The 21,482-nt window shown below is 38.0% G+C and overlaps 1 protein-coding gene across 1 annotated transcript in view; it reads right to left on the bottom strand.

Annotated features, from left to right (window-relative positions):
* LOC149140381 (uncharacterized) overlaps positions 1–21,482 on the bottom strand; it is a 204,430-nt gene that overhangs the window by 109,818 nt on the left and 73,130 nt on the right. Inside the window, exons 2-3 of the mRNA XM_089446709.1 lie at positions 13,846–13,963; positions 13,661–13,728 (exon numbers count right to left, since the gene is read on the bottom strand). Coding sequence (XP_089302835.1) covers positions 13,661–13,728; positions 13,846–13,963 — 186 coding nt within the window. The remainder of the gene's footprint in view (positions 1–13,660; positions 13,729–13,845; positions 13,964–21,482) is intronic.

Below are 21,482 nucleotides of genomic sequence, written 5' to 3'. Positions count from 1 at the left end.
AATAATTAGGAGCCAACTTATAGAAGATGAGGTTAGGACCAACTTAAGGTCGACTTGATGGATGAAGAGTTTGACATGACAAAATAAGTTTCTTTCTTTGACACCATGAACCCAAGAAGGGTTTCTTACATAATAAATTTGACTTTGACTTGAACAAAAATCCTAGAGCACTCAATGGGTGCTTTGACCTATTGACCATTGACCCAAGCATGAAACCCATGCTTTAATAAGTCAATAAAAATTTCCTTTTATAAATAATTTTTCTTTTCTTTCTTTTGATAGATACATGACTCAAATTCAATTATGAAGACCGACACTAGTTACATTCTTCAACACTCCCTCTTAACTAGGGAGGTATTCATAATTACATACACATAGAGGTACATGGAAGATCTCAAAATGATATGAACTACAAAGAGTTCTAACACTTGCAGTGCCACAGATTAGATACCTAACCAACGTACTCTAATCGGGTGGGACTAAGGTGGACTCAAGCTTTAGCCACTCTAGGTACCATCAGGCTTTTAAGCTCTACTAGGGTGTGTATCCAAGGTCGAAGCTCCATGACCAACGCCACCGTCCCTAGTTCGGGATCTAGACATCAACACATAGGTCAGTCAAATGTCCTCCCAAGCATCTTACCATAAGATACTTCATCTCTCCTAATCAACTAAATCAAATATATCCATCAATGCAAGCATGCTTCAAACATTCAACGTTTTATGGAGAGATCCTACACAATCACAACCCTAATCAGTAATAAACCTTTAAAGACATATTCAAGTAAACACAAATCTTTAGGGTCCTCAATCATTCAGATGTTTCTTATATCATCATCAAGTTATCCAAATACATCTTGTTGGAAGCTTTCTTCTTTCACTTCTTCAATAGCACCAAATACAGCTTCAGTACTTCTCAGGGCTTTTGTTTACAACTTCATGAATCACAAACATTCATTTGTGGCACTTTCATTCATTTGGTTTCATTCTTACTTCAAAGTATTCACTGTCATAATATGCCCTCCCTCTCAACTAGGGAGATATACCCTTTCTTCTATCCAAGCTCCCTCTCAACTTAGGGAAATCAACAACTTCATAATATCGGAGAAACTTCATTCTTTCAATGATTTATTTCTTTCTTATGGCATCAAGGTCATCTTGATTATCATTCTTATAGCTTCCTTCATCATGCTTACAAATATTATCAAGTAATCTTTATTTAAAAACATCTTCAACATCTTGAAGATTATGTACCTGCAAAACTTTAATGGCAAGTACAACAAATATATGAAAACATGAAGTTAACTATGTCATTACAATGGAAACATCAACTCATTCATGCTTTTAGACATCAAATACCTAAACCTAGTTAGGTTCATAATCAACAAGGGTCATATCTTTTATATTCTAGACTTCAACTTCTTGCTAGGGTTTTGTCATAAACCCTAGACTCCATCTTCGAGACACAAAGCCTTAGATATCAATAATTCAATCAAATAACAATCCTACTATACATCTAAGGTTTCAACAATATGCTTTTACATGTCAGACTTCTACTAGGGTTTGTTGCAAACCCTAGATTTTATCATCAAAGCTAAATCATATTGAAAACAATATCATCATATCCTAGAATATCAATTTCTACTAGGGTTTTGTTACAAACCCTAGATTTTACAAACTATGAGCATCAACAATTAAGTTAGCATACTTGCATATACATATCTAGGATGCATTTCATATCGATATCTACTAGGTAAACCCAAGACAAACATTAATACATCAAAGTTAGATATACAACAATTTTATTCAAACTAGGGTTTCAATCATACGGACAAATATACACCTAGGGTTTTCATTCCTAGGATCTTACTATAAAGGTTTTGTTCACGAACCCTAAATCACCAAATCCTAAAAATCTAGGGTTTTTATCATAGCATTTTCAAAACCCTAAACTTCAAAAGAATAGGATTTCTAGACTTTATCAACAACCCCTAAGTAGATTAGGGTTTCATTAATCAACATTGACATACCCTTAGCAATAAGAGGCTAGGGTTTTACAATGAACCCTAAGGGTTAGGATTTCACAAGAATGATCAAATGACATAATAACAAGGGTAGATTTAATTATTATTATTATTATATTATCCAATTTTAAGGGCACGACCAAGCCAGACACAAAATTGGTGTATGAGACCCCCTTGTTTGAGGGACAAGGTACCCACATCCGCACAATGTTTGACTGCTAAGTCTACAAAGGCATACATACTCTACCCCCCTCTGGTTTTGACCCTGTGACCTCTTAGGAGGAAACACATGCTCTTAACCATTAGGCCCACTCAAGCTTATTAATTACCCTAAGAAGAATCTTAATGGTTCAAAAACCTAGACATCAGAAGAGTTAGTGATATAGAGTAGATTCCAACAATAACTGTACCCTTTTTATATAAGGAAGACATATGATTTTGAACATACCTTGAGTTGATTCTTTAACAAACCTTGCAGAGTTTATTGAAGGACTCCCTCTATAACAAAGCTTCTTAGTTTCCTTTTGTGAGTAGATGGAGGCTTCTTCTTGAAGAACTCCTTTATAAGATCAAATTTTTATATGTACCTGCAACATTAGTTTGACAAGTACTACCAAAATATAAAAGTACAAGAGTGGCATGATAATTGTTAGTTTTTGTAGCATTGGAGGTGTTCTAGTCTCGAAATTTTGTGCAGGGGCTAAAATACATGAGCTCTCCATTTCTGGAAATTCCACCTAAAAGTGTCTCAATTAGATTATTAGCCTATATTTTAATTATTTCCTAAGTCTAAACTTAGAAAAAGGGGTTAATTAATCATAATTAATTAAGATAAAGTGTGAACCATCTAGAAACTCACACGGATCGACTCCGATATGATCTTAGTCCTTGATTAAGTTTTAATCTTGGTCGTTGGTACTCCAACGGAGGATTATAAGAAGAAGTCGATGGGTAGATGGAGAATACACTTGTGAGAACCAAGATAGCTTGGAGGGAGCCTTCAACTATGTCATCTTGAAGGCTAAGATGCCCTTCCTCCTAGATGAATATAGCCTAAAAGCATATGTGGACAATGTTGTTGCAATACCCCAGGATGCGGAACAGCTAAAGGAGTATAGAAAATAAATGGCGAAGACGAAGTAGATGATCTTGGATGGAGTTTGAGATCATATAGTTTCACATGTAGCTAGTAAAGGTATTGCCCATGAAATGTGGGATGCTCTCTCCACGCTATATCAGAGTTCTTCCAAGCAGCAGAAGATGTTTCTCCAGGAGAAGCTGAGAAGCATAAGGATGCAAAAGGGCGAGAGCATAGATGGCTTCCTCACTAGGATTCAAGAGGTTCGTGATCAGCTAGCAGTCGTTAGGGAGGCGCCCCAAACTACAAATCTTGTATGACTGGCACTAAACAGTGTCTCGGAAGATTGGTAGGTGTTTGTCCAAATTATCTTGGGCAAAGACACATTGCCAAGATGGGACAGAATGTGGGCCGATCTACAACAGGAGGAGTTGAGGCATGCTCTATTGAAGAGTACCATCAGTGGAAGCAGCAGCAAGGGTGTGAAGAGTGAGAAGGAAGAGGAGAATGTGGCCCTAGCATCCAAGGGTCCCAGTCAGGGGCAAGGGAAAAGAAGAAGAAGAAGGACTTGTCAAAGGTCAAGTGCTTCAGATGTGGTGAGTTTCGCCACTACAACACGCAGTGTCTTCTCAGGAAGAAGGACAAGCAGGAGAAGCAAGACCAGGCAACAATGTCTACTAAAATAGACAAGTTGTCCTCCAGACTGGAGGAAGAGTTTGCCATGTTTGCCACCTTACCTCAAGGAGAGAGGTAGGGCAATCTAGAGCTATAGTCCCAGAGGTGCAGACTTGGGCATGTTGAGAAATTAAGGGCAATACAATTAATCTATTTCCCTTTACTTTTTATAACTGCTTGAGAAATTATTTTTCTTCAGATTTGATTGATATTATTATTACCATGAACGTTACCATCAACCGGCTATAAAAACAAGAAAATCAACCATGCACAAGTACACAAGATATTGGCACCATGCCAAGGAAAAAACCTCTCCAAAACTTGAGATGAAAAACCCTTGAACTCTTTCTTATAGAATATTTATTGAGAAGTTACATGACCCAAACTTGACTCCGAAATGCCTTCAACATCAAATGACAATACCTCAGAATGTGTACCCAATCACACTGTTCAGTTCTGCAGTTGAATGATTATGACAGTCTGCACCAAAATAGTTCGGATAGGCTTTCCTAGCCTCGATCTATCATCGCTCCACATGTAGATGTCTTATAAGTTGTCATTGTTATGAATAGCGTTGGTTTACAAAGCTTCCACAAGGTAATAGGTTGATTGTCACCACAGCTAAGGGACAAGCCCTAGATTTCAGAGTGTATGCATATACATGGTTGGAGTCAGGGCTCTTCTAGCCCTACGATACCCTCGCACTATCCAACCGCAGTCTTCTCCTTTCGTTTGAGGTCAAGACTGCCCTTCAAACCCTTCACGCAATCACGAAATGCAATACCCTAACCCTGATCCGGATGTCAAGACGAAGAGCAAGCTCGATGGTAACTTGCATGAGGGGACAAACTTCCTCATGTGTTGTGGCTATCTTCTTTCTTCGACCTTAACGTTACTTCACTTCTTCATGAGAGACATGAATTGAATTGCCCTTTGGAGGAGCGACACGTAGCCTATATATAGGCTTGCCCTCTCATCCATTGGGCCAACATGAACTTAGATTAGGCCAACATAACCTTTGATCAATTAGCTGAGCCGACGTGGTTTCATGGCCTTCCTTTGAGCGGTTTCTTGAGTAAAACTGTGGGTACACATTTGAGTATTTCTTTGATGATCTAGAAGGACTTACATTCCTTACACTTACACAAATAATACATGATTGTCTTTATTTTTACATGACTTATCTTGGGCTCTTTAATTAGAGCAAAATACAAAAATACATTAATGCAAAAATAATGAAGACCGAACCTAGTTACACTACTTTCAACAGGGTAGGGTCCTTGAGGTGTCCTCCTCATGGATCATTACCTTGCTACGAAGGCCCATATTATTCAGTAGCAGGATGGATCAATGTCAATGATGGAGTCAGATTCCTAGTGATAGTTGTAGACTAGTAACAATGAGATTCTGAGGAGCGCGGTGTAGTGTTGACAGTAGAGCAAGTGGCTTAGTGCAAAGTCAAGAGTAGCGCAGATTCTTCAGTGGGCAATGTAGTAGCTAGTAGCAGTCAAGACTTGGGAGACAGATGCATCATCCTGAACACTTCAGTATTTTGGATGCTTCTTAACAGTTGAGAGGGAGTTGCAGTGCAAATGCAAGGTTGGCAGCAAGTATGGCAGTGTCAGCAGCAGCACAGATGCAGCATCAGAGTTGCGCAGTAGTTGGTGGGCAATAGCCAGACATCAACAGAGTGACAAAGGGTGGTACAGAGACAGTGTTGTGGCAGAATATGCAGCACTAGAGAGAACACCTTCCACGCTAAGAGGAAGTGTTAGTTTTTGTAGCATCAGAGCTGTTCTGGTCTCAAAACTTTGTGGAGAGGCTAAAACACATGAGCTCTCCATAACCCAGAAATCATTTATGGAAATTCCACCTAGAAGTGTCTCAATTAGATTATTAGCCCTTTTTATAATTATTTCCTAAGTTTAAACTTAGAAAAAGGGGTTAATTAATCAAAATTAATTGAGATAAGGTGTGAATCATCTAGAAACTCACACAAATCAAGGCCCTTGATTAAGTTTTAATCTTGGTCATTGGTACTCCAACAGAGGATTATAAGAAGTCGATGGGTAGATGGAGAATACACTTGTGAGAACCACAGAGAGTTTGATTTCCTTGGAGAGTTTGATTTTCGAGGGAGTCAGCAAAGCTGGAAGAGTTCGAGCTTCAGTAGGGAAGCAGAGACAAAGAGGGGAAGGGACAATGAGCCAGAGGAATTTTTCTAGAACTGGTGAAGTGCATTGTAGAGAGGTAGAAAGAACCACAGTGAGGTTGACGCAGGGGCTATGGAGAAGTCTCTAGAGGCAATTTGATTTTGCTGTATAGAAGTCCAATTTCATTCCAGAGGCCGAGAAAGGGTTCTAGAAGGTCGTAGAGAGATTCTCAGCCAGTGGCAGACAAGACGGCTACAGGAGCAACTAATTCAAGCAAGGCGTAGAAAGGACTGTGCAAAGGTGAAGCAGGCCTGTGCAAAGGCTGTTTGGACGGCTCACTTGGAGCTACAGTCAGAACCCAGATTGCTAGTGGGGATGAGGAAAATTCCTCACAATATTTTTGCAGTAATTTCTTTGCAGGATTGCCAGTTTTTGGCATCCAGATTGTACTTGAAATTTCACGGCTGCTTAATAATATAAAACCCTCAGTTTTTGCACCGGTTTTCCCACATTGGGTTTTTCTGGGGACATTTGTCCAAAAATAATTGTGTTAATTTTTTGTGTGTGAGAGCATTTCTCAGTTTCTAATGTTATTATTTTCCGCGGTTTTAGTTGTGAAGGTTGCAATGTGAATTATTTGGTATTTGTCGTAGCAGATAAATTGTTAAATTAATTAACAATTAGAAAAATAATTTCCAGTTACTGCAATTGGATTTCAGTATTGAAATTTTCAAAATAATGAATTCCTAAAGATCTTTGAATACAAACCCTAACTAGTTCTAAAAAGCAATTATTTCATTTTATCTTGCAAACGATCTACAAATCGTAGATATCATGAGTTAGGGTTTCATAGAGAAGATGTGCAAATACAATGAGGGTTTCTTGTATGTACTATCTATGATTTATAATACTACATATTCACAATCTTCATTTCAATCCTAGAATTATATGAGTAACCAAATCCTAAAACATTTCACGCTAGACCTTTTAACAAGTGAAGATTACATACCTCGGCATTCTATGCTTGAAATTTTTGATGCTTTATTGAGCTTATTGTTCTACATGCAAACTGTAATCATAATGTTAAATGAATAAAGAAACAGAAACAAACAATACCTACTTGACTTTTGATGAGATCCTCAAAATCTACGAGATGGTGTAAGACAAACTAGTTTGTAGACTTATTCCTTTCATGAAACAGGGATGTTAAGATTGCTTATTAAAGTCTTCCTTTCTTCAATGTCTTGTATAGCAGAGATTGGCTTCTTTGTAACTTATAGGTCTCGGCCTTGCTTATGTAGGTCTCTTCAAACCTTATATTGCTTCCTTTTAGTTAACAAATGTCTTCTTCTATTTGGTTAGACATCTGTAGGACTTGATCCTTTTTCAAGCTTTACTCTAGTTGACTACTCACAATAGATCTTATTATTTCAAGAATTGAACTTCACCAAGTCGGCTTCTCATGTCATTAATGACGTTCAGATCTTATATATAGATTCTCATCCCTTTTTCGTTACAGGTGTCTTGACTCCTTTAACTTAAGAATGGCAGAAGTTTTGTATCAGCTTCTGAACATTTTGGTCTTTATTCTTTTAATTGTTGGATTCAAGGTCTACTTTTAGACTTCAAATTACAAGATTCAGTCATCTTGATTTTACACCAAACCAGAGACACTTTCAAATGTATAGAACTTGGTAACTTTTGAATTTAAGATTGATACAGAACTTTTATGGATCCAACCTTGATTATTGTTCTCGGACTTTCAAGGAAATGTCTCTTTGATTCTTTGGTCTACAAGTTCTGGTCTGCAGCCTAGCTGCAGGGGTATAGACTTGTAAATATGCCCAGAACTGTATCTCTTGTAATTTATTCTTCCTTATAATCACCATGTCCTTCAAGACTAGTCTAGAAACCTTTGTATTTTATACAAATGATCTTTTAGTTGCCTTATTCACTGACCTTAGCTCTGATACCATGTTGAGAAATCTATTAGGGCAGCAACTTAGGATTTTACTTTAATTGATTTCTCTTATTATGACATTATCTTGTGATATTTAATTATTAGTTCTTCTTCCAGATTATCTTGTTCTTATCATCAAGATTAATGCCAATCAATAAACAAAACAGGACACAAGATGCAGGCACACAGTGAGGCAAAACCCCTAGGCAGGGGAAAACCCAGCCAAACTCTTCCAATAGTAGATTCAAATGAAGTTGAGATGACCAAGACCCTTATTACCTAGACCAAGGACACCTTCCATCCATCAAGTCAACCTTGTTCATAAATGACACGCCATGTTTCGATTCTGCGGGTCATATCATACTCCGGTCTTGTAGTCATACTTTATTTCGGTCCTGTGATCTTACCAAGCTTTGGTCCTGTAGTCTTGTCAAGCTTTGGTCCTGTAGTCATGCTATGCTTTGGTCCTGCAGTCTTGTTATGCTTCGGTCCTGTATTCATGCCATGTTTCGGTCTTGCAATCTTGTCATGCTTCGGTCCTATATCAATGTCATGCTTCAGTTCTGTAATAACTTAGTGCCTTGGTACTGCAATTACCCAATACTTTGATCCTGTAGATGATCCAAATCATCCTAACTTTGTTGTCTGTGTTATATATCGGAACTTCTTTCTCATGTCACAGTTAGGTCGAGTTCACATGGGTATTTATAATTGTTTCTGACTATAAATGAGGCCGACATGAATAATTAGGAGGAGCCGACTTATAGAAGATGAGGTTGGGAACCAACTTGAGGCTGACTTGATGGATGGAGGGTTTGACATGACAAAATAAATTTTTTCCTTTGACACCATGAACCCAAGAAAGGTTTCTTACATAATAAATTTGACTTTGACTTAAACAAAACCCTTAGAGCACTCAATGGCTGCTTTGACCTATTGACCATTGACCCAAGCATGAAACTCATGCTTTAACAAGTCAATAAAAAATTATTTTTATAAATAATTTATTTTCTTTCTTTTGATAGATACATGACTCGAATTCAATTATGAAGACCAACACTAGTTACATTCTTCAACGCGGATGAAGGACACTTTTGAACATCACATCAAGTGAGAGAGAAGAGGGCTAAATTGGGTGAGAAGAAGGAAGGCTGAGCAATTGAGGATAAGGGAACGAGTTCACAGAGAGAGAGGGATCGTGTTCAGGCCATCATTTGCTGAAGAGAGGGGCCATGCCCAAGCCTTGTTTGGAGGAGAGAGATGTCAAGTCTTTAGGGCTGATTTCTCTACTGGAGGAGAAGTCGTGTCCTAGGCCAAGTCCATTAAAGAGAAAGGGGCCATATTCTACAGAGAGAGAGGCTGTTTGCTAGGCAGTACTGTACAGAGGAGAGGGGTTGTTTTCTAGGGCTGTTCTTAGCTATAAATTCTCTAGAACTGCGGCTGTAATATTTTCTTGATTTATTCTCTAAAGCCTAATAAAATCCCTCTTTGCTGGTTTTCCCCACACTTGGGTTTTCCAGGGTAGAGGCTGTGTAAAAGTTTTTCAGAACGAAAAAGCTGAGATGTATTATATTGAGGCCATATAATAGAACAGATAGTACAAGAGCTTTTGAAAAGCAGATGAGGACAAAACTGGACACCCTGTGCATCAGGGGGAAAACAAAAGGAGGGACTGACACACATACAACCAGATACGATTTACATAATTTGTTAGAAGCTCAGTTGTGTTAATTGTGCATAGATTTGATATCTAAATTTTTTGTGGGTTTCAGTAAAACTAAATTTCTGGGTATAAAAGTTTACTGGCACATTAATCGATTGACTGGGCTTAGAAAAACTAACAAGAGGAAGGCCTGTTTTTAATGACAGAGGAAAGAAATACAATAATGTCCATGAATGACCAAAGTTATAGAAATGGATCTGCCTTTAAATGCAACAAACTAGTATTTGATGTCAATAAAACACAACACTGTGAAGGATGATGTGATTCATTTTATTTAGAAGTTTATATAAATATAAAGAGTTATTAGAAAACAAGCTTCTATTTTGATTCAAGAATGGTTTTAAAATTCATTTCTGAAGGTTGTTCCTTTTCAGAACCAATTAAATACAACTTCAAATCAAACTATACGAAAAAAATTAATTTCTAAGAAAATGGTACTACTTGAATTTATATATTTTCAATGGATGCCATACACACCACCTTGACAACAAAATCCGATCAAATAAAAATAAACTAAAAAGCACATAAAGTGGATGCCATCATTATTGTCGTGGAGGCATGTGTAACCAAATAACCCTGGTTCTTTGTATCCTATAAAGTGCAAGGCTTTAACAAACATATACAACGATCTCAATACAAGCATAGCTTCATAACCATCAAAAAGGGTAGGAGTTCTTGAGGATCATACAATAAACATGTTAGCATGAGATGATAAAATGGATACATCTGACACAGGTTACAATCAAAACATCCCACAGGGTTGTGCACATGGTTGCCCTTACAAAATTGAAAAACTATTTTGAAATTTTCCACCTGTCACAATAAATCATACTTCATGCTAAAGTTTTCTTGATGCAGCCATACATTCTTCATGCAGCGAAACATCACACAAAGCACATACAACTTCAAAGTGACCTTAAAATGGGCTCCAATTCTTAACAGCGTTTGTATATAATACACTAATCATTCTCAGATGAGTTTCAATCAAAATGAAAGACAATCGACCCCCAGATAAGCTTTAAGGGTGACCTAGAATTTGAAGTTAGGGAAAATGTGGTGAATCTTCTCGACTTTGTTTAAATTATAAAGTGAATATCAAGAATCTACCAATACTACATCCATAATTGACGAACACCATGGAAAGCATTTCACCATTGGTCATCTCCATCCACAAAATCTTAGAAGTAACATATGTCGTTCTTTTTAATCTGTAAATCCATTCATTCCTTAAATATATGTTCATTCTGCTTAGCACAGGTTGTATGTATTGCTGAGATTCACAAGAGTGAGGGGGGATCAAATGGAACCAACCAGCAAACCCTAAATCCAGCAATAGGAAAAAATGGAAACAGGACTTGAGCAGTGAACCAAAGCATTAAATTCATCACAAGTGTGCTAGATCTGAAACATAAGTACACTAGAGATAGAGAATCATGAAGTGTGCTAGCAAATAGAGAGAGAAAATCACAAGCATAACAACCAAGAACAAGAGAGAGTGCAACAGATAAAGATGCCCACAGGCTAATCACTTGTACAAAGAATGAAAGAACGAAAGAAATCACAACATGCAAAATAAAGATAAGAAAGGGTTTATGTATACCCCTCTCAGGTAGTAGGGAGCTTTCCCCATGAGGGGTTATGGACCCACCCAACTGACCCTTATTGACCAATGTTTTAAAGGTTGAAATTGGATGCCAAATCACCCAAGCAGAAGGCCTGACTTAGATCAATATTGTGCGACGACTTGGTTCATGAACCGTTCACTAAAATAAACATAAAATATTAAAACTTTAATTAGAAAAATAATAATTGGAGGGCTTGAACCGATCGAACCAACCAATTGAACTGGTCAAACCATTTAACAACCTAGTTCAGGGCCCCAAGGGATGAACCAATCAAACCAATTTACAATCCATTTCAAAGTCCCCAAGGGGAAAACCAGTCAAACCAGCCAGTTCAAGTTTTGATTCAGTCAGACTTTAAAACATTGTTATTTGATAGATCAGCCTTAGCGAAACCTAGTCATAATGATTACATAAGGTCGGTCATGGCCATAAGCAGATGACCATTTGCAACATGTATTTACTATTGAGTGGATCACCTAAGGAAATGCTACTTGTCTTTTGCAATGAAACAAAATTAGCATGTGACACTGTGACCTTAAGGCTTAAAATAACCAAAAATGTTGTATGACAAAGAACTAAAATGGGGAAAAGAAAAAACACACATTGTGCTTGCAAGATTGAAGTTTTCATTGACAGGTTGCACCATGTTGGTACATATATTATATCACATAAGTTTATGTTGTGTGCCCAGTTTTTAAAACCGCTCACAAAAACCGGTTACCGGTCCAACCGGCCGGTTAGCTGGCCTGCCGGTCGGAACCGGCCTAAAAACCCGGTTAACCCTGCCTTGTGACCGAAATTTAGCCCTAACCGGTCAAAACCGGCCGGTTTGTAGCAAACCGGCTGGTTCAGTCCTAAACCGGCCGGTTTGTAGCAAACCGGCTGGTTCAGTCCTAAACCGGCCGGTTTATGGCAAGCCCACCGTAACTTATGAAAAAGCGCAGGCAGTTTGTGGTTTAGGGGTTTTGGGGGGGAGGGAAAGGTATTTTCCCTCCAAAAAGGCCCTCTCCAAGCTATAAGAGACCCCTCTCACTCTCATTTGTCTCACACAACTGATTTGGAGTGTTTGTGAGTGTTTGTGAGTTTGTTTGTGAGCGCTTGGAGAGTGTGGAGTTTATGCTGAAGTAGTCATCTTGGAGTTGGAGTTGGAGCTATTTTGGAGAAAGTGTGTAGCTGTCAGTGGAGTTGCCATCTTCAAGAGGAGGCTAAGGGAGCTAGTTTGCATTTCCAGGTAAGGATTTGCGCTTGATAATTCCTCATTTGAGTCTGCTGTCCATGAATTTTTTTTTTGTGTTATAAACTTCTCACTTCTATGATCTACCATCCAGGGAGTCATCATGCCTCCAAAAGCCGAAGATACTGCATGGGCTCATTGTGATATGATTGATGGCAAAATGATCTGCAAATATTGCCAAAAATCCATTCAAGGAGGGGGTATTAACAGGTTCAAGCAACACTTGGCTGGGATAGGAGGCCATGTAAAGCCATGTGGAGCACCAAATGAAATAATAGGGCATATTAGGGCAGAATACCTTCAGAAGTTTGAGACTCAAGTCACTGAACCAATAGAGAAGTTTGTGGCTACACAGTTTGGGAGTCGAGACTCAACCAACTGAGTTTGATCATGATGACTGAGACTCATGAGAAGTTTCAACTTCAAGTGATAATGTTGATCACTATTATAGTATTACTATTATCATATATGTAGAGTCTAGACTGAAGTCTTATAGTAGGCCACTGGCCCCATAGTTTGTAGGCTTTATTTTTGCACTCTAGTGGCCATTTAGAGCCTCATTGCTTATGCATTTTGTCGATGATATGTATTGCACTCGGTGCCATTTTGATATATTCACCTTTAAGGCTTTACATGGTATATCAATGAGCAATCTTTGCATATTTTGTCTCTATTGGCTTGGAATCATGGTTTTAAATCTTAAAAATAGTTTTTTTCATTAAAAAATAATTATTTAATGTATTTTTCTAAAACCGGTTCGTTTAGACCAAACCAGTCCCGGTTAGACCGGTTCCGGTCGGTAAACCGGTTCATTAGGTGGACCGGTCCGGTCACCGGTTCCGGTTTTAAAAACATTGGTTGTGTGTGTCTTTTGGAAATGGACTGTTCCTTGTAATGATTTCACATATATTGCACAAAAACACATCCTTCAAAAAAAACAAACTTACAAATGAAGCACACAAGTTGTATCATTTTAACAAGAAATGATTGCATGGTAGTGCTGATGAACCACTTGATATTCACAACAACTTTGTTTCTCCCTTGTGGGATCTCAAAATAGAGTGCGAAAAAATGAGGGTATCACAAAATTTTATCTATTATTCAAAGAAGTACTCATTTTTTCACTCTTGCAACTTGTCCCGTGTTCTCTGTTCATCCTTCAGAATGCCTGTTAAGTGAATATGGTTACCTTATCTGTTTGAATGGTCACTTGAATTGGTTCATACCGAGTTATTAATGGCATCTTAAGGTGGAACCCTGATATGATATGAAAAAGGTTTATCAGGAGTAGAAACAGTACCATCAAAGAGATGAAAAGAACTATTTCAAAAGTAATTCATGGTTGTGTCATTCATTTATGGTACTTATATGTACCTGGGCTAGTAATTGTTTTCAAAAGCGCACCACCTCTCCAGTATACTCCCACATGTCCTTCAGGAACTTGATGTACAATGTCTAGATTGTGACCATCTGCTGATAAAGGAATATATAGCTGCACATAGCAAATGTTGCATATTGAATGACATTATTGGTCTACAAATTATTGAACACAAACTTGACATAAGAACAAGTACAACAGACAGTTAGCTGAAAAACCTCAGAGAAATAAAACAAATACTAAACTTATCCTAGTTGTAAGGAGTAACAACTAGGCCCCTCAAAGCCTGGTTTTGTGGAGTAGACTAAAAAGGTAGAACATCTTCTGCTGTAATAATCTCCTCTAATTGGTTTCTCTCTTTTCTCTTATCTTTCTACTTTTCTCCTGTTATATTGATTTACAATTATACTTGCTTAGATATACCTTTCTTAGAAGTTGCATCAAGGATGCCATTAGTGATGCAACTTACAGGCTGGGCTGTCTTTCAATCTAAACTGACGATTGTTGGGTTGCTTGGCAACATTAATACAATATCAGTTTTAATAAAACACTAATGGTGCATGTTAATATCAAAATGTTTGAGACAGCACCTCGGGAATGGCTGTGAATTGACTGATAGCTTTCTTGCTGGGGCTGGCACCAAAGGAAATTTCTAATCCAGAATACTTGCTAAAATGGTAAAATGACATATTTTCATTCATCTTCAAAACCAGATCAACATAAGTAGGATCTTTCTTCTTCAAGTAAAATCAACAGGGTCATACACCATTTCTACAATTAATATACAATTAACAGTGCAGAAGCAGAGAGTTCTTTTTCTGAGTTATGGTTGTTGGAAGGCAGATAAAGCCTCACCTTCTGCATTGTAGAAGGGAAACTTTGATTGTGTAAGTTGAGATCAGATTTTAGTGTGAATAATTATAAGGATTTCAAAGACATCTTGCAAAAAAAACAAAGGGAATTTGTGATTCAGTTTATTGATCTTATGTAATTTGCAATCTAAACAGTGAAATCAAAATGTCCCCTTCCTTAATCAGTTAAACAGAATGTAATAATATTAAAATCACTTTGGTTCTAATCTGAAACCCAAAAAAAAACGGTAGACCTGCAATAAACGTTTCAAAAAAGAAACATTTTTGGTAAAAAAATAGTCAAACTCAGTATTGACTCTGACTCAACAAGGACTCAGCACAATTAAAAAATACATGAAATATTCAATATGTTACACCTCATATTATATGAGGTTTCACATTGTCATTTTCATCACATTGATGGAGATTTGCAACTGGCATCTTGGAGCATTGGACTGACTTGGGGGAATTCATCTTCATGGAGCCCTTTCTCTTCATTGTACTAGATCATTTGATGGAAGTCTTTGGTTGGGGGAGTCTCACTTTTCCCTGGTTGGATGATTGTGCTTACCGATTTGGTGGTCTTCTCACATGTGCTTGACTTGTTAGTCACCCCTTGGTTGTATACTGTTGATATGATATAGCATGTTATCTCATTTATGGTGTGGTTTTGTTATATTGGTTTATCATGGATGTGCTACATCTTGTTCTTAGGTGATGGGTCTAACCCCCAAGGGGTTAGAGGATGCTATTAGGAGGTAGATGCTTCAGGATTTCTGGGGTTTCTTAGTGACTTTTGCATGGTGATGTATTATTTTTGTCACTAAGAGGGGTGCTCTACATGGCCCTCTTGTAATATATGTGGGGTGGGGATATACTTGATGATTGGATGGATTAGCATTGCTTTGTACCCTTCTCTTATGATGTTGATGTGGTTACATGATGGATGTGTTGTGGTAGTGCACTTTTCTTTGGTAGGATCTCTCTAGGTGATATGACTTGACATTGTTAACATTTGTTGGACCATCACCTAGGTGGAATGTATTTTCCATTTGGTTACATTAGAACCATCATTGATGTACTTTTCCTAAGTTTGAGCTAGAGTTTGGGGGGAGTAATGCATTCGTCTTTAGTAATCAAGCCTTTTCCTAAGGTTTGCTTGGTCACCGAGTCAACCATCCCACCAATGCCATAGTCATCCTGCACCTCTGGTATATGATGGAAAGCCCCACCTGGATCCCAATGCCAACATGGGCTTCCAGTATCCACTCCACTTATGTCAACTGAACCTGGATCCCAAATGGATGTATCCTTGTTTGAAATATACGTGTCTCCACATCCCATGGGAGCATAATCAGAAACCTCTAAGACATACCTCTTTGCAAGTGCCAATTCATGTGGGTGCTCCTCATGCTCAACTATCATAGGAGGCTCCTCTATCAAATCACAAGTGCCCCTAACATACTCTTGTTTGATGGTTGCCATAGAAGAATGTAGACAACTAAACTCCATACAAAGTTGCTCGACCTGCAACTCTGATTTTTGAGGACCACCTAAGTGCTCTTCAAGGACTCCTGGGAAATCTCAAGCTTGTGAGTAAGCCTGTCAACTTCCTCCTCTCTCCCTACTAGCGCATCATGATATGTCTCAACAAGCATGAGTAGATGATTTATGTTTGAAGCCGATGTAGGTAGTTAGATTTCATCTCTACCAATGCCTTTTTGAGAGACTGAAAATCTGCAAGTGAAGCTCTCCTCCCAAATTGTCATGTGTCATTGCACTTCTCCAAAAATTATCTACCATTAATGCCTGTGTATCATCATAATGCCTCGTGGCTTCCATAATCTTGTCTACATTCATCCTCAATTGGTTTTCCAAGTTGTGGGCACCAGTAGGCTTATGAGCAACATCAACTTAATAAAAGAAGCCAATTGACAGGTCTGGGTTCGCACCACTAACTACTTGTGTCATATCATCTTTGAACACCTCTTGGGAATCATGATCAACTATCATAACCTCATGATTTTCCTTGTACTTATCATCTAACTCAAAAATCTCACTAAGTGACAACAGGCATTCTGTAGCAATTTCTAACTATCCTTCATCCCAAACCCTTGTACCAACCTCCTAGAGTGAACTTGGACTAGCTTCACCTTCAAGTTGTCTCGAGAGGTTTGAGCATACTCCTCACATTTAATCATTGTTTCTCCTGCACTTGCAACATTGACATTGGGATTTTGTGTTAATTTTTGGCAGCTCAAGGATAAATTTCCTCCTTTGGATAGTCTTCCTCATTAAGAAAGACCCCTCCTTGCCATTAGAAAAATTAACATGGTATCAGAGTTGGGTTGAAGAAAAGTCATTGAGATCACCCCTAAGAAGACACCTTTGATGGAAGCAAGAGAAGATGGAGGAGACCTAAAAGAATGTTAGGGTTTGAAGGAAACCCTAGCAATTTAATTATTAGGGTTTGATGGATATCATGAGGTTAGGGTTTGAAAGAAACCCTAGGATAAGATAAAGGCTTGAGTTTTGCAGTTTTGAAACCCTAGCATGATCAATGAGAAGTTGTTCTAGCACTTGTGATAGATTCAGTATAACCCTAGATGGGATAGTCTCAATTAGGCCTGATTGTTGATGAAGTCAATGAAAATATTGAAGGCAAGGTTGGTTCAAGAGGAAGATGATCACCTCTTAAAGATAAGTACCTTTTAGATTTATGTTATTTCTTTGTGACACTATTCTTGTTTTGACTTATTATTTTGATTATTGCTTATACTTCCTGCATGAATATTTGAGTATATGTATACTTCTAACCTCTAGATGAGATGTGAAAAGCAGATCCTTCATGAGGATTATCTAGAAAAAGAGAGTTAGTGCTGGAAGAAAAGAGCTAGTGCTAGAAAAGGAAAGAAGTACCTAAGGAAAGTTTTTGAAAGTTTTCAAAGTAGCATCCAGAAATTACAATATGCAAGTGCTACAACTACCAAAGACAAATAAGTGTTACAAGTTGCAAAGGTATATGAATACTACAAAGTATGTAAGCTGCAATATTGGATGGCAAGGTAAGCCCTAAGGTATAACAAGAATATCACCTTCGTGTATACATACGAAAGTAAGTTTGATTTATGGTACATGTGATATATTGATGTTGGACAAGTATTTTACATTTTAGACATGATGAATTTCATGAAGCAGGCTAGATACATTGATTTTGATATATGAAAACCTGATACTATTGTTAATGCTTGTGATAAGAGAGATGAAAGTGTGACGATAAGATTGATACTCTTGTTGATTTTTGTAAGGATTTGTTAAGCTTAGTAAATCTAATAAGTGGTAAAATTGGATGCCCTGACTTGATGTTGTGATTATGATCCTTGAAGTATGAAGACACACTTATATGACATTAACCCTTCTTGAATATAGTTTGTGATCTAACAGTTTTGTTGTAGCATGACAATATTATGATAGACAAGTTGATGTCATGAATAATGATGATTGACGAGGCTTCGCATTAAGAGGGAGAAACTCTTCATGAAATTTTATCACCTAGTATTATTTGAAAAGAAGGCACTTGTCTGTTAAAGGAAGGATTCTGGATGTGAATAACCATCTGGTGTTGTTGAAGAAGTTTTGGCAAGTTCTGTTTTGTGCAAAGAAGGCTTCTCTTAGTCCAAGCCCCAACCGTTGGGAGAAAGGCTTAAGGGTGCAGTTATAAGCTTCCCAACCGCACGGAATAAGGACTATGGGTGTGGTTGAGCCTGTAGGATACAAAAACTAAAATCTTTTGCACAAGAATAGGAGCACACCAAAAGTATGACCAACCTACAGATATGAAGCAGATGATGGGGAGTTCTATGAGCAGGGAAGTTTTTAAGATCTACATAATGTTTGACTTATTATAGAGATTGTGAATGTCTTGGCTAATCTTGTGATTGCAGGGGACTGAAATATGCATATCAACATGTTATTTTGTTTTGGTTTGATCATTGGAGCTAGTATAACAGAAAAGGATTGCTCCTTAGTATGCAGTGATGTTATTTTATTCTCACAATGAATATATGACTTGTCCTTGGTGTATATGATCATGTGGATGACTTGATGAAGTTTAGTATTGCTTGGTAAATGACAATTGTTGACATGGCAATAAATAAGTATTATGTTTGCAGAAAGCATTGTATGGTCTAAAGTAAGCTCCCTGAACCTTGCATGTTCGCATTGTCAATTACTTGGTGAAGCCTAGAAGCAGTTTTGATCTGAACCTCTAAGTTGGTCCAAGGATTGCCTTTGATTTTGATTTTATATGTTGACAATCTATTCTTGACAAGAGCCTCTGATAATCGAGCGTAAGAGGGAGCTGGCCTCTGAGTTTGAGATTAAAGATTGTGAGATATACTTCAAGAGATGTGAGTCTGCATGGATACACTAATGATTGGGCTGGAAACAGAAAGAGCACATCTAGGTGTTGCTTTCATTGGGATATACAATGATATCATGGAAATAGAAGTTTGTAGCTTTAAGCACGATCGAGGTTGAATACATTATTGCTAGCATGGCTATCTGTGCGACAATATGAAGCTCTTTGGAGAGTTGTTTGAGTTGCTTCTGGTTGTGACAGTGATATATTGCAACAATAAAAGGTGGGATTCAATTGGAAGAAAATATCGTATATTGTTGGGATTGAGATATCTTCTTGTGTCGAGACAGTGTTGTTTTCTACCTCCGTGAGAGGGAGGATGAATAAGGTATCCTTTTGTGACATGTATTTATTCTAACATAATATTTGATGTAATGTCCAGCATGTACAGGAAAATAGTGGACTGTTGCTCTTGGTAATATATGAGGCAGTGTGATCAAGCTAATCAGTACCAAATATGAGCACGTTGATATCTTTCTGATCTACAGAGAGCAAGGTTGATCGAGGACACTAGGCTAGCTCTTCCCCCTGTCTAAGCTCCAGGAATGAGGAATTGAGATGTAGGGCTCCTGGGGTTGAGGGATCTCTGGACAATAGGGTATCACCCCTATCTATCACCCATAGGGTGGAAGATGTTGCTCCCCTATCTTGGCCTAGTAAAGTATACGCCAATTGGCAACAGTCTTTCCCACCCATTTGGCCAGTGGGTGTTGGTTGCTTAAGTTAACCATGATCCTTACTATTTATGGTAAGCGGTATCCCGCTCAAGCTAGAGATGCAGGTGTTCTACCACTTGACTCTTTAGGGTCTTCTTGGGAAGATCAACAGATAATAGGATAGGTGCGATCCTTACCATTTATGGTAAGTGGTATCCCTCCTATTATCGCTAGGCAGTGCGATAGGTGCAACCCTTACCTCATAAGGTAAGTGGCATCCTTCCTATTGTCTGTGGTTTCCCATGTCGTACCATTGGGCTCCCTGCTGGCAGAGTTTCCTGGGTCGTAGCATTGGCTCCCCGCTGGCAAAGATTCCCAGATAGCTATATTGGCTTCCCGCTGGCAGTGATTCCGAGTGATAGACATGGCTCCCCGATAGATAGAGGGTGGTAGATTGAGCTCCCTCTAATGTCAAATAATTCTTCTTTTAAATTCGAGAGTGTTCAACATATGAGCAGAGATGAGCAAAGTTGACATTTGATGATGACAAAATACTTGTGATGGAACATATGTTGTAGTCGGTAATTTCTCCCTAGTTGAGAGAGAGTGTTAATTTCTGGCAACTCATGGATAAATTCCCTCCTTTGGACAGTCTTCCTCACCAAGAAAGAGTCCTGCTTGCCCTTAGAAAAATTAACATTTTGTTCAGCAGTTGTGCTCTTTTTATCTTCATCATCTATAGATCTACAACTTCATTTTTTCTTTGTCGTCCATGCTCCAATTTGCTCTATCATCTTTGTGGAACTTTTGTTATATTCTTCAAATTTTTTAAGCACTACTGCGAATTCTTCTTGCAGAAACTGATTTTGAGGCATTTTTCAATTAAACCCCTCAACTTTCCCCTTTAACTCTAGTCCCAGAATTTTCTTCTTGGTATCACCTTAATTTAAACCCACAGTTGGCCAAAATCATGCTTTGACTTGGTAACTCTCTTGTAGGGGATGTATTTGTGGTTTTTTGTATTCATAAATATGTTGATATATACTTCCCTTTAAACCACACAGTTGTCCAAGACCATGCTTTGATACCACTATAAGATACCCTCTTGGAATATCCCAATTTTTCCCATTCAATTTTTTGAGTTTTGTTGAGCTTGTCTTTGAGGTGTTTCGGCAAACACTTTGCATTCTATTGGTTGTAGGCATGTTTTCCTTTCGTTTTCTTTTGTAAATGAACGCAATGACAAACAAATGCCCAAAGAACACTTCAACAACAGTCTAATACATTTATTAAACTCAAAAAAGAGTATACATCAGTGATAGGACATGCTACAACAATATTATGATGAATGTCATAATAAATATCAACTACTCGATACATAAGACTTAGCTGTAAGATAGCACCTCTAGCAAAAAAGTATACTGATGATCTAGACTGATAGACAGTGTACCCCCCAAACTTCAACAACTAGTCCTCAACAATGACTGAAGGTTGATTACAGGCAATCCAAATGGCACCCAACAATAGAAGGCTCAGCCTCCTTCAAAGAGCTATTTGTCCCTCATAAACTTTGCCCTTTATAGCAGATGTGGACCACTAACATGCACAGGAAGAGCTGACGATCAAACTTATCCAATGGTTGTAGAAAATTCTGCCCAGAAACTTCAATAAACAATGGTAAATCAATCCCAATAAAAATTTACTTC

The sequence above is a fragment of the Pinus tabuliformis genome, chromosome X (genome assembly GCF_031772625.1).
Source record: "Pinus tabuliformis cultivar Carrire ecotype Pingquan chromosome X, CPIR1, whole genome shotgun sequence".
NCBI lineage: Eukaryota > Viridiplantae > Streptophyta > Pinopsida > Pinales > Pinaceae > Pinus > Pinus tabuliformis.
Note: the sequence above shows the minus strand (reverse complement) of the source record. Positions and strands in the feature narration are given on the sequence as shown.